Source organism: Natator depressus, chromosome 1, assembly GCF_965152275.1.
Source record: "Natator depressus isolate rNatDep1 chromosome 1, rNatDep2.hap1, whole genome shotgun sequence".
NCBI classification, from domain to species: Eukaryota; Metazoa; Chordata; order Testudines; family Cheloniidae; genus Natator; species Natator depressus.
In genome coordinates this window covers 5,499,703-5,514,328 of record NC_134234.1, presented here as the reverse complement: position 1 = coordinate 5,514,328, position 14,626 = coordinate 5,499,703, and the positions used below count along the sequence as shown (strand labels likewise).

Genomic DNA, 14,626 nt, shown 5'->3' with positions numbered 1-14,626 from the left:
TCAAGAAGTTCTAGTAGAATGTCCTCAATTCTTGCAGCAGCTTTCCTGTACTAGCACTTTCCAATGGAAACATTTGGTTTATCCTCTGGGCTTCCTGAATTATTGGTCTTAGAAAAATCAGATAAATTTTGCTCACCAGATCACTGTAGTTGTGAAAAAGAAGTTCAGAATTATAGTTGCTTTCTTTCTTTATTTCACTCAAACTGATCAAGAATGCTGTTCACACAGGGTCTAATGGGAAGCCACATTGGTTCAGAAAGCTGCAGTGTCTTCTGCTGGTATGGAAGTAAAAGGAATTCCAAGTGACATGGTGTGTAGAGGTGGGGGCTGATGGGTGACACTGAAAGTGATCAGGATATGGTCAGAGAGAGGAACTCAGCAACAGTGCTTGGTGATAGAGTGATAAGATGTTAGGTGTGAGGAGCTTTAAAGTCTGTGAACTTCCACAATGATGAGCTCAGCCAAACTTGGATAGAACACCGTTGATTAATGGGGAGATATCATTTCCCCCCTCATGTCACAGAGGTTTGGAGTCAGTGGCCCCAGGTGATCACATTCTGCAGATGTATTTGCGCACTTTGTCACGAAGCTCTTTGGTTTTGATACCATAAACGATAGGGTTAAGCATAGGAAGGAGGAGGTAATACAGGTTGGCGAAGATGATGTGTACATAGGGAGTGATGCCCTGATTGAACCAGTGTGTCAGAGTAGGGAAGAGGGCGAGAGTACAAGAAATCAGAATCACACAGATGTGGGCTGTACAGGTGTTGAGGGCTTTCTGGTGGGCTTTCTCCGAGGGGATTCTGAGGACGGCCCTGATTATCAGACCATACGACACAGCAATAACTGTCAGGTCAAACCCAAGGACTACAAATACTAACAGTAAGCCGTACCTCCTGTTGACTGTGATGTCCCCACACGAAATCTTTGCCACAGCCATGTGGTCGCAGTACGTGTGGGCGATAATGCGGTTGGCACAGAATGGCTGCCTGCTCAGGAGCAGAATGAAGAGAACAGCTCTTACCAAACACACTAGCCCTAGCTTAGCTATTCGTGCATTGGGGAGGATGGTGGCATATCTCAGAGGGTTACATATGGCAACATAGCGATCCAAGGCCATTGTCATGAGGATGGCTGAATGTGTCACAGAAACCACGTGAAGGAAGAACATCTGGGTGAGACAGCCACCCACAGTAATGCCTTTCAAATTGAACCAAAATATACACAGTGCCTTTGGCACGATGGCAGCAGATGCGCTGATTTCTGTGAGCTCCAGCATGCAGAGCAGCAGGTACATTGGTTCATGCAGGGTCTCCTCTTTGCCTACAACAAACAGAACCAGGAAATTTTCCAACAGGCCAATAATGTAGAACGTAAAGAAAGGGATGGAAATCCAGCTGTGAGCAGCTTCCAGGCCAGGGATGCCTGTTAGGATGAATGATGAATGATCAGAGTCACTGAGGTTGAAAGCTGCCATGAGGTGTTCTTTGCGTTGTTTGGGCTCAGAAATGCTCAAGATGTCTGTAAAGGGAAAGAAGCAGAGTGAGGATGGTTACATGTTTTATAACAAAAAGTACAATAAATACTGTATAGTTATGAACACTCGAGAAAGATTGGTGAACAGTGAGATGACAACATTTGCAGATGGCTCCAGATTATTTAGGTCATAGTCAAGTCCAGAGAAGTCCTCAGAGGGAGCTAACCAAGCAAGGTGAATGGGCAGCATGATGGCAGATGGACTTCAATGTCAAAAACTGCAATGTGCATGCCCATTGGAGGGAAAAGCTTGAAATCCTTAAACACCTTACAAGGTTCTACTTTAACTGTCTGAACTCAGGATAGGGACCTGGGCATCATGGTACACAGCTCTGTAAACCCCTGCTCACAGTGCAAGTATGGCCAGAAACTAAGAAAAACATTGGGATCCAGGAGGAATGGGATGGGGAAACATAAAGGAAATAAAATGCCATGAGATCAATCAGTCAATGTTTCACGCTCCTCTGGTCTCCTCTGTGAAGTATGGGGCACCCTTTTCACACAATGTATTACAGAACTAGAGGGGTTCAGGCATAGTCAACAAGAATGATCAAGGGCCTGGGGGAATTCTTATATGGATATATGCTGTAAAGTCTGGGATGTTTACCTTACCAAGGAGGTGCATTAGAGGGGCCATGAGAAAAGTCTATGAAATACAGATTGGTGGAGAGTAGATGGAGAATGTGTTCTCCCTGTCTCATAACACAAGATCAAGAGGACATTAAATTAAACCAAAATGTAAAAAAATCAAAACCAATGGATACAAATGCTTTATTCGGTCAATGCCTAATTAGACTGAGGAACTCGTTGTCATAAGACGTATTTGAGGCTGTAAGGTAAATGAGAATGAGGAAGGGTTTGGAGATTTACATGGATAGAAAGACTATCCAGTTACAATCGTTACAGCTAAATAAATATTTTGGAATGTCTATATACCGAGGTGTTTCAAGGCACAAGCCAAGAGCTAGCTGTCAGGCATTAGGGTGACACCCTGAATGCACCTCCTGCTGGGTTTCTTACTTCTTCTGCTGCATCTGGGCTGTCGCTGTCAGAGACAGGACACTGGACTCAATGGACTATAGGTCTGATCCACATTGCAATTCGTATATTGAAAAGAGCCAAGTTTCCCCCAAGGAAACAGTCATTTTAATCTTCAGAGGGATAGCCATGTTAGTCTGGATCTGTAAAAGCGGCAAAGAGTCCTCTGGCACCGTACAGACTAGCAGACGTATTGGAGCATGAGCTTTCATGTAAGCAGAGACATGTGGCAACAACTCAGCTGCTAGCCATTCTCATGCCTGAATATCGATGAAGTTTGCAGATGACACAAAATTGGGGGATCGTAAATAATGAAGAGGACAAGTCACTGATTCAGAGCAATCTGGATTGGTTGGTAGACTGGGTGGAAGCAAACAATGTGTGTTCTAACATAGCTATGTAGATATCTATATCTAAGAACAATGAATTCAGGCAATGCGTACATGATGGGGGACTATCGTGAGAAGCACAATGACTCTGAAGAAGATTTGGGGGCACAAAGGGATAATTAGCTGAATATGAGTTCCCAGCATGACCATGTGGTGAAAAAAGCCAGTGTGATCCTGGGATGATAAGCAGGAAAATCTGAAGAAGAGGTAGAGAACGAATTTTACCTCTGTATTTGGCACTGGCGTGACTGCTGCTGGAATCCTGTATCTAGTTCTTGAGTCCATTAAAGATGGATGTTGATACACTGAAGAGGTTTCAGAGAAGAATCAGAATTAATAAAGAACAGAAATATCACCTTATAGTGATAGACTCAAAGAGCTCAATCTATTTAGTTTACCAGTGATGGTAAAGGGTGACTTGATAACAGTCTGTAACTAGGTGCACGGGGAACTAATAGTTTTTAATAGGCTTTTCAGCCTAGCTTACAGAGGTATAACACAATCCAATGACTGGAAGTTGAAGGTAAAGAAATTCTGACTGGAAATAAGGTGTACATTTTTAAATGGTGAGCATAATGAACCACTTGAACAATTTACCAATGGTATTCATAGATTCTTCATTACTGAGAATTTTTCAATCAAGGTTATACGTTTCTCTAAAAGTTCCTCTCTACGAATAATTTTGGGAAAATTCTCAGGCTTGCGTTATACAGAGTAGCTGATCACAATGGTCCCTTCTGATCTTGGAATCTATGAACATGTCCCTGGGAGTCAGCTGGAGACATTTTGCCTGCAAGCTCCTGCCTGAACTTACCAAAGGCATTTTTTCTTTTCATGATTGTTTTGAATTTAACCCTCTGGGGAGAAATTCTCATGTGACTGTGGTGCCTTGGACATGTTACACGAGGTGTGTTTTTCACGAGGCTGAGGGATCCCATGAGGCTCTGCACGGCTGAATGTTTTCGGTGAGAAAAATAATGGTTTGACCCCATAAAATTGCCTCACTGAGGAATGAATCTACACCCCTCGCCATTAATGAGAAAGAAAGCTGGCGAGCAAATGATCCCAGAGCATCCTGGATTTAACGTCTGTATCCCCGTGGCCCACTGTTTCAGTCAGCTACTAGTGGCTCATGCACGTGGTAGCTGTATTTATCTAGGCCCTCACATGTCCCAGAGTTGCCTGTTCTCGTTATAGAATGTGCATACTTCTCTGCTTGCCAGTTATTCTTATGCAGCAGTCCTTGAAGCACCATGCGGTGTATATGGGTGTAGCAAGAGAAGCCGCCCAGGTGCCTGTCTTGGCCTTTGCCACTCGTGTGTGAGATTTCTCACCTGTGAGACAGGGCCAGTGATTACCCTCCAGCCAAGGGAGCAGGTGTGATAGGAGGCACCTCTCCCCTGCAGATGAAGAGCTGTGGGAAGCCTGGGGCGGCTTGGAGCTTGTGAGAGCCAGGGATGATTGGGGAGCATGCAGATGACACTGGCGAACAGCATGCTGTTGGAATCAGGGCAGCCTCGCAAGGGGAAGGAGAGAACACACGAGGGGCAGAGTATGATGGGAGATTGGAGCAGCTGAGAATGGCTTTGCCGGGGTGCCACCTGGTACTAGGGTACCACTGACTCGTCTGACTCACCAGCCTGGTCTCCCTCTCTCCGTGTGCTGTTCTGACAGGCAGTAGATCTGCTCCTGCTCCCACACCTCAACCAGCATTCACATAGGCAGGGACACACACAGCTGCAGTTACATGCAGGCTCTCTGACCAGCCACTGTATGAACCAATAATAGAGAGGCACACTGGTTACCAAGCTGAGATTTTACCTCCATACTGTTTACTTAAATGCATCCTGGGTTTAGATTAAAACATAAAACAAGTGTATTAACTACAAAAGATAGATTTTAAGTGATTCTAAGGGATAGCAAACAGATCAAATTTGATTACAGAGTGAATAAATAAAAACACAAACTAAGCTTAACACTGACTATTAATCAGCAGGTTATCAGCCTGATTGATGATGCAAGCAGTGTGGCAGAATCTCAAGGCACAAGCTGCATTTGCTTTGCAGCTTGGGTTTCCTGGGATTCCATACATAGGCTGAAAATCCCTTGAGCCTGGGTTCAGCACTTCCCCCAGTTCAGTCTTTTATCCTCAGGTGTTTCCAGGAATTCTCTTGTGTGGGGAGTGAAGAACCACTGATGGTGTCACTCCCTGCCTTATATAGCTTTAGCATATGATGGGAACCCTTTGTTTTAAAACTTGGTTCTTAGACCAGTTTGTGGGAAATGTACAGACTCACCAATTTGGAGTCCTCTCTGCCTCTCTGAGGGCGAAGGGAACCCCCGTGGCAGCTCAGTCTGTGCAGGGAAGGAGAGAGGGACAGACTCACCAGGAGGGAGAGAGGATGAGAAGACTAAAAGGAGCCAGTGTTAGTTACTCTTCCTCAAAACAACACAAAGCTTTAACATACTGCAGCCAGTTAGGAACCCAGACACACTTTCCCAAGGCTGTGTTTCTGTGTTGGCAAATGCTAACATTACCGTGAGGTTCTAGGGGGATTGCTAACAGGTGGATGGATGGTACAGATAGTGGATGGTGTCAGAGATAATCTGCTACAGTGTGGTCCACGTTATGTTACAGCCTGAGACCCCCCTCTTCCCCGGTAGGCCTCATTATTCCCCTTTGGTCTGTGCATTAGTCAGGATGTCTAATCCCTATTTTACCCAGTTTCAGGACTCCATGCCACTGGGATTTGTATACTGCACTTCCTGTCATCCTGCCCCCACCCCCGAAACACACACATACTGTTTGTTCCTGGATCTCCCCCTGTGAGCTTTCCAATGGCATCTGCTTTCCTCTAAGCCAGAAACATGCTTTTATTTTGACTACCTTTTGGTGCTAATCATCTGCTCCAGAACCAGAGATGCAAGGGCACAGAGTGAGCAGACCCCTCTCCCACCCTGAAGAAAATTGTTATCCTAATTGGTTGAAACCTTTAAACCTCTGAGTTTGAAATTTCAGGAACTCTCATCTCCTGTCACTTCTTCTTTGGCCCAAACGAGCTCCCTCATCCTTAGAGGCCATGCAACCACTCCAGCTGAAGTCACTAGAGGCTCACAGGCAGTGTAAATGAGGCCAATTATTTCAGTTCCTACATGTGGACTTAGGGTGAAGTCCTGTCCGTGTTGGGAGTTTTGCCATTGATCTCAAAGAGAACAAGATTTCACTCGTCGTGTTTAACTTTCTGCTCCCAGCTGTAAAAATCACACTTTTCTGTCCTACTACAGAGAGAGGGCTATTCTGCTAGAGTGCTGAAAGAGTCTGAAGGAAACCCCCAGTTCTATGGCGTTGTGAGCCTGGGCATGAGAGATGGGGATTCCAAAATACATGGGCCCTGAATTTGCTCTCAGGGAGGCCAGTGTCAATCTGGAGTGACCATCGAGGGAAGAATGTGAGAGCAGAATCTGGCCACCGTGTGACCCATTCTTGTTGTGAACCCTCTGGTAACATAGATAATAAACTGCAGAGGCTTTGGCTGCAGTTCCTAAAAGAGCAATGAAGTTTTGAATTGGAAAACTTGAGTGAACCACAGGAAAAACCTGACAGCCCAAAAAAGGAAGCTACTGAGTCAGACAGAAGGACACAGTAAGAGACAAGGAACTGATCTTAAAAACAAGTATTTGTCTAAACTATTTCCAATACATTTGTAGTTCCAATTTTACCAGGTAAATTTCTTGGTGTTTCTGACAATACTAAACAGTTCAAGTCACCGTGCTGGTGAATTCCGGCTCAGATGGTTAAGAACATAAATATAATAACATAAGAATGGCCATACTGGTTCAGACCAAAGATCCATCCTGCCCAGTATCCTGTCTACTGACAGTGGCCAATTCCAGGTGCCCCAGAGGGGGTGTACCGAACAGGTAATGATCCAGTGATGTCTCTCCTGCCATCCAGCTCCACCCTCTGACAAACAGAGGATAGGGACACCATTTCTTACCCATCCTGGCTACTAACCATGAATGGACTTAACCTCCATGAATTTATCTAGTTCTCTTTTCAACCCTCTTATAGTCCTAGCCTTCACAACCGCCTCAGGCAAGGAGTTCCACAGGTTGACTGTGCGCTGTGTGAAGACAAAGTTCCTTTTCTTTGTTTTAAACATGCTCTCCATCAATTTCACTTGGTGGCCCATAGTTCAGGTATGTTAGCAACAAGAAGAAATTTATGGAAAGTGTGGGCCCCTTACTGAATGAGGGAGGCGACCTAGTGACAGAGGATGTGGAAAAAGCGAATGTACTCAATGCTTTTTTTGCCTCTGTCTTCACAAACAAGGTCAGCTCTCAGACTACTGCACAGGGCAGCACAGCCTGGGGAGGAGGTGACCAGCCCTCTGTGGAGAAAGAAGTGGTTTGGGACTAATTAGAAAAGCTGAATGAGCACAAGTCCATGTGGCCAGATACGTTGCATCTGAGGGTGCTAAAGGAGGTGGCGGATGTGATTGCAGAGTCATTAACAATTATCTTTGAAAATTCATGGTGACTGGGGGAGGTCCTAGATGATGTAGTGCCCATCTCTAAAAAAGGAAAGAAGGAGGATACGGGAAACTACAGGCCAATCAGTCTCACCTTAGTCCCTGCAAAAATCATGGAGCAGGTCCTCAAGGAATCAATTCTGAAGCACTTAGAGGAGAGGAAAGTGATCAGGAACAGTCAGCATGGATTCACCACGGGCAAGTCATGCCTGACTAACCTCATTGCCTTCTATGATAAGCTAACTGGCTCTGTGGATGAGGGAAAAGCAGTGGACATGTTATTCCTTGACTTTAGCAAAGCTTTTGATACGGTCTCCCACAGTATTCTTGCCAGCAAGTTAAAGAACTATGGGTTGGATGAATGTACTATAAGGTGGATAGCAAGCTGGCTAGATTGTTGGGCTCAACAGATCGTAATCAATGGCTCCATGTCTAGTTGGCAGCCGGTATCAAGTGGAGTGCCCCAAGGGTTGGTTCTGCACCCTCAGGAAGTTTGCAGATGACAATAAAGTTGGAGGAGTGCTAGATATGCTTGGGGTTAGGGATAGGATAGAAAGGGCCCTAGACTAATTAGAGGATTGGGCCAAAAGAAATCTGATGACGTTCAAGAAAGACAAGTGCAGATTCCTGCACTTAGGATGGAAGAGTCCCACTCATTGCCACAGACTAGGGACCGAACGGCTCGGCAGCAGTTCTGCAGAAAAGAACCTAGGTGTTACAGAGGATGAGAAGCTGGATATGAGTCAACAGTGTGCCGTTGTTGCCAAGAAGGTTAATGGCATTTTGGGCTGTATGAGTAGGGTCATTACCATTAGCAGCATACCAAGACATACTGCCCATGCACTTGTCATATCCAGTCCATTAGCCTCTGAAAATCACTGCCACCCTCTTGAAGCCAAAATAATTTGATAGTGAACTGATGCAAGGAGCCATTAGGAAAGGGATAGATAAGAATAGAGAAAATAAAATAATGCCACTCTATAACTATCACAGCATGGATATTGCATGCAATTCTGGCCACCTCATTTAAAAAAAAAAGATAAATTAGAAATGGAAAAGGTACAGAGAAGGGCAAGAAAATGATTAGGTGCGTATGGAAAAGCTTCCAGCTGAGGAGAGATTAAACAGACTGGGACTTTTCAGCTTGCAACAGAGACGACTAAGAGGGGATAAGACAGAGAATCTATTTTAAGATCTAAAATGGTGACTGGTGTGGAGAAAGTGAATAGAGAAATCTTGTTTACTCCTTCACATAACACAAGAACCAGGGGTCAGCCAAGGAAATTACTAGGCATCATGTTAAAACAAAGAAAATGAAGTAGTATTGTCAAGGTTCCTTCCCCACTCTGAACTCCGGGGTACAGATGTGGGGACCTGCATGAAAGACCCCCTAAGCTTCATTCTACCAGCTTAGGTTAAAAACTTCCCCATGCTACAAACTTTGCCTTCTCCTTGAACAGTATGCTGCCACCACCAAGAGTGTTAAACAAAGAAGAGGGAAAGAGCCCACTTGGAGACGTCTTCCCCACAAAATATCCCCCCAAGCCCTACACCCCCTTTCCTGGGGAGGCTTGATAATAATATTCTCACCAATTGGTACAGGTGAACACAGACCCAAACCCTTGGATCTCAAGAACAATGAAAAATCTATCAGGTTCTTAAAAGAAGAATTTTATTGAAAGAAAAGGTAAAAGAATCACCTCTGTGGAATCAGGATGGTAAATACTTTACAGGGCAATCAGATTCAAAACATAGAGAATCCCTCTAGGCAAAACCTTAAGTTACAAAAAGACACAAAAACAGGAGTACACATTCCCTCCAGCACAGCAAATTTTTCAAGCCAAAACACATTTTCTCGCTCAATTACTTACTAACTTTACAGGGTGCTAGGACTATGCCTAGAGGACAATAAACCTGGTTGGGTGCCTTTGTCACTGAACCATGCCTGTGGTCTTTCTTTAGGAGTAACATCATGGTCTTCCAAATTAGCAGGTTCCCTTTCTGTGAATACTGATAACACTCCATCTCCAAGGACAGAAGCACTAAGCAGCCTCAACAGCATTACCAAGGCATCAATATGACAGCCTTTAGCACTTAATGACAGTCAGCTGACACTCTGAGCCTAGTGGTGAGCAAGTCTACTGTCTGGAGCAAGTGTGGCCACTGCCTGTCACTGGGGTTCCACCACTTCCCCATTCACCACAGCAAGTTGTTCATAGGCATGGCTAAAGATAAGATTATGTCACAGAAGTCACAGATTCTGTGACTTTCAGAGACCTCTGTGACATTTTCCGAAACAAAGAAGTCATTAATCACCTCTGCTATTTCCACATTTTCTGTTATTGTCTTTCCCCCCTCACTGAGTAATGGGCCTCCTCTGTCCTTGGTCTTCCTCTCTCTTCTATCATCTTTGTATAATGTTTTCTTGTTACCCTTTATGTCCCTAGCTAGTTTGATCTCATTTTGTGCCTTGGCCTTTCCAATTTTGTCCCTATAATCTTGTGTTATTTCTTTATATACATCCTTTGTAATTTGGCTGAGATTCCACTTTTTGTAGGACTATTTTTTGATTATTTTTTTCAGTTTTAGATCATTGAAGATCTCGTCATTAAGCCAGGGTGGTCTCTTGCCATACTTGCTACACTTTTTTAAATGGTGAGAGTAATGAACCATTGGAAAAGTTTACCAAGGATCTTCACGCATTCTTCATCACTGAGAATGTTTAAATCAAGGTTGGATGTTTCTCTAAAAGATCTGCTCTAGGAATAATTTTGGGGAAATTCTCAGGCCTATATTATAAAGACTAGATGACCACAATGGTCCCTTTTGGCCTTTGAATCTACAAACATGTCCCCAGGAGTCAGCTAGAGGCATTTTGGCTGCAAGATTGGACCTGAACATACTGAAGGCATTTTTTTCTATTCATGACCCTGCTGAATTTCGCCCTGTGGGGAGAAATTCTCAGGTGACTGTGGTGCCTTGGAAATGTTAGACGAGGTGTCTATTTCACAAGGCTGAGGGATCCCATGACACACTGCGTGGATGAATGTTTAAGATGAGAAAAAATAATGACTTGAGGCCATAAAGTCTCCGCAGCGAGGAATGAATGTACAATAACACTTTCCATGCATGACTAAGAGCTGGCTAGTAAATGGTCCCAGAGCAGCTGGGGTTTAATGTCTCGGTTGCGGTGGCCCACTGGTTCAATCAGCGGCCACTGGCTCCTCCACTTGGCATCTGTATTTGCTGAGGCCCTAACCTGTCCCACAGTTGCCCCCTCTCATTATATAATGTGCAAACTTCTCAGCTTGTGAGTTGTTCCTGGGTAGCAATCCTTGAAGCACCATGGTGTGTATGGGTGTACCAAGAGAAGCCACACTGGTACCTGCCTTGGCATTTGCCACTACTGAGATTCCTCACTGCTGAGACACAGTCAGTGATTACCCGCCAGCCAAGGGAGCAGGTGTGATGGGAGGCATCTCACCCCCCACAGAGGAAGAGCGGTGGATAGCGTGGGGCAGCTGGGAGGTGGAGGGAGCGAGGGATGGCTGGGGAGCATGGAGAAGACACTGGCGACTAGCATGCTGTTGGAATAGGGGCAGCCTGGGATGCGGAAGTAGAGTGCAGACAGAGTTCAGAGTATGATGGGAGATTGAAGCAAGTGAGGAGCAAAGGTCAATGGTTCTTTCCACTAGTGAAATGACTGAAGTTATGTAAATAACATTCCACAACAACAACAACTATTGGAAACAAAACTAAAGTAAAGTTTGTGACAGAGAAGCTGCAGTTCAATGGCTTGTTAGGGCAAGGAGACCCAGAAACCCTCCCAATCACACTCGGGGCCAGGAAATGTCCCAGTGCTGGCCTTGGACCAACAGTCACAAAGAAAAATTTAATTTCAAAGGAGCTGCCCACCTGTGTGTGTACATGCCACTCCGTGTCCCCACAACACCCAGCGCTGCTCGCCTGTCCCTGTACACCCCCTGCCTGTCCCACAACCCTCAGCGCTGCCCACCTGTCCCTTTACATTCCACTCCCAGCCCCTAGAACCCACTAGTGCTGCCTGCCTGTCTGTGTAGACCCCAATCCCAGCCCCCACAATCCCCAGTGCTGCCCCTTCTTCTTGTAAACCCCCCTGCCTACCCCACAACCCCCAGCATAGCCCACCTGTCTGGGTACACTCCACTTGCTGACCCACAACCCGCAGCACTTCCCTCCTGACTTGTGCACGCTCTGCCTGCCCCACAACCTCCAGCACTCCCTGCCTGCCCCGTACATCCCCTGATTCCTGCCCCCACAATCCCCAGCGCTGCCTGCCTATCCTTGTACACCCTGATTCCTTAACCTACAATCCCCAGCGCTGCCTGCCTGTCCGTGCTCCCCGCCCCCACAACTCCCAATGCTTCTCTCCTGTCCCTGTCTACCTGCTGCCTATCCCCATAACCCCCACCACTGCCTGCCTCTCCATGTACACCCCTCTCCCCACTTCGATAACCCTCACTGTACATCACTCTCCCTGTCCCAGAACATGCAGTTCCTGAATAGGCCCTTCAGAACCATCTGTCTAGCCTGGAAGCGTTTTGCCTAGATGTGTGACACAGATGTAGCTACATTGAAATACAGATATGTAGTCAATATTCATAACTTCAGATTAAAAAATGATACATGCACACAAATAGGATACATGACCTGCCTTGCATAAAATGCATCATAATTATGCCATAAACATATCATAATAACATCACTATGAAGAATATGGGGAACAGTGTCACACAAAGATCAATGCTTCATTCCACCAGTGAAATGCCTGAAGTTCCACAAATAACATTCAACAACAACAATTGAATCATAGAATCATAGAATATCAGGGTTGGAAGGGACCTCAGGAGGTCATCTAGCCCAACCCCCTGCTCAAAGCAGGACCAATCCTCAACTAAATCATCCCAGCCAGGGCTTTGTCAAGCCTGAGCTTAAAAGCTTCAAAGATTGTGGAAACACCCAGGCTGCAGTTCTGTGGCCTGCAGGGAAAAGAGACCCTGAGACCCTCAAAAACGCTCTCGGGGCCAAGAAAGTTCCCAGCACTGACTTGGGACCAACAATCACACTGAAAAATTTCCTACCTGCCTACCAACATTACAAAAAGAAGGATTCTAGGTGGACTCCTCCTGAAGGTCGAAACAGCAGACTGGACTTCTACATAGAGTGCTTCCGCCGACGTGCACGGGCTGAAATTGTGGAAAAGCAGCATCACTTGCCCCATAACCTCAGCCGTGCAGAACACAATGCCATCCACAGCCTCAGAAACAACTCTGACATCATAATCAAAAAGGCTGACAAAGGAGGTGCTGTTGTCATCATGAATAGTTCGGAATATGAACAAGAGGCTGCTCGGCAGCTCTCCAACACCACTTTCTACAAGCCATTACCCTCTGATCCCACTGAGAGTTACCAAAAGCATCTACAGCATTTGCTCAAGAAACTTCCTGAAAAAGCGCAAGATCAAATCCGCACAGACACACCCCTGGAACCCCGACCTGGGATATTCTATCTACTACCCAAGATCCATAAACCTGGAAATCCTGGACGCCCCATCATCTCAGGCATTGGCACCCTGACAGCAGGATTGTCCGGCTATGTAGACTCACTCCTCAGGCCCTACGCTACCAGCACTCCCAGCTACCTTCGAGACACCACTGACTTCCTGAGGAAACTACAATCCATTGGTGATCTTCCTGATAACACCATCCTGGCCACTATGGATGTAGAAGCCCTCTACACCAACATTCAACACAAAGATGGACTACAAGCCATCAAGAACACTATCCCCGATAATATCACGGCTAACCTGGTGGCTGAACTTTGTGACTTTGTCCTTACCCATAACTATTTTACATTTGGGGACAATGTATACCTTCAGATCAGCGGCACTGCTATGGGTACCTGCATGGCCCCACAGTATGCCAACATTTTTATGGCTGATTTAGAACAATGCTTCCTCAGCTCTCGTCCCCTAACGCCCCTACTTTACTTGCGCTATATTGATGACATCTTCATCATCTGGACCCATGGAAAAGAAGCCCTTGAGGAATTCCACCATGATTTCAACAATTTCCATCCCACCATCAACCTCAGCCTGGTCCAGTCCACACATGAGATCCACTTCCTGGACACTACAGTGCTAATAAACGATGGTCACATCAACACCGCCCTATACCGGAAACCTACTGACCGCTATTCCTACCTACATGCCTCCAGCTTTCACCCTGACCACACCACACGATCCATCGTCTACAGCCAAGCTCTGCGATACAACCGCATTTGCTCCAACCCCTCAGACAGAGACAAACACCTACAAGATCTCTATCAAGCATTCTTACAACTACAATACCCACCTGCGGAAGTGAAGAAACAGATTGATAGAGCCAGAAGAGTTCCCAGAAGTCACCTACTACAGGACAGGCCTAACAAAGAAAATAACAGAACGCCACTAGCCGTCACCTTCAGCCCCCAACTAAAACCTCTCCAACGCATTATTAAGGATCTACAACCTATCCTGAAGGATGACCCAACACTCTCACAAATCTTGGGAGAAAGGCCAGTCCTTGCCTACAGACAGCCCCCCAACCTGAAGCGAATACTCACCAACAACCACATACCACACAACAGAACCACTAACCCAGGAACCTATCCTTGCAACAAAGCCCATTGCCAACTGTGCCCACATATCTATTCAGGGAACACCATCACAGGGCCTAACAACATCAGCCACACTATCAGAGGCTCGTTCACCTGCACATCCACCAATGTGATATATGCCATCATGTGCCAGCAATGCCCCTCTGCCATGTACATTGGTCAAACTGGACAGTCTCTACGTAAAAGAATAAATGGACACAAATCAGATGTTAAGAATTATAACATTCATAAACCAGTCGGAGAACACTTCAATCTCTCTGGTCACGCAATCACAGACATGAGGGTCGCTATCTTAAAGCAAAAAAACTTCAAATCCAGACTCCAGCGAGAAACTGCTGAATTGGAATTCATTTGCAAATTGGATACTATTAATTTGGGCTTGAATAGAGACTGGGAGTGGCTAAGTCATTATGCAAGGTAGCCTATCTCCCCTTG

General features: G+C 45.7%; 1 protein-coding gene across 1 annotated transcript; it reads right to left on the bottom strand.

Annotated features, from left to right (window-relative positions):
- Positions 1–329: 329 nt before the first annotated feature.
- On the bottom strand, positions 330–1,477 carry LOC141978531 (olfactory receptor 52N4-like). The gene has a single exon (XM_074940740.1). It carries the CDS (start codon positions 1,475–1,477, stop codon positions 551–553), a length of 927 nt encoding a protein of 308 aa, XP_074796841.1. The 3' UTR covers positions 330–550.
- Positions 1,478–14,626: the final 13,149 nt, after the last annotated feature.

Bases quoted from the DNA above. Each gene is read 5' to 3' on its own strand.
- LOC141978531 (XM_074940740.1), bottom strand. From the start codon at position 1,477: ATGGCAGCTTTCAACCTCAGTGACTCTGATCATTCATCATTCATCCTA.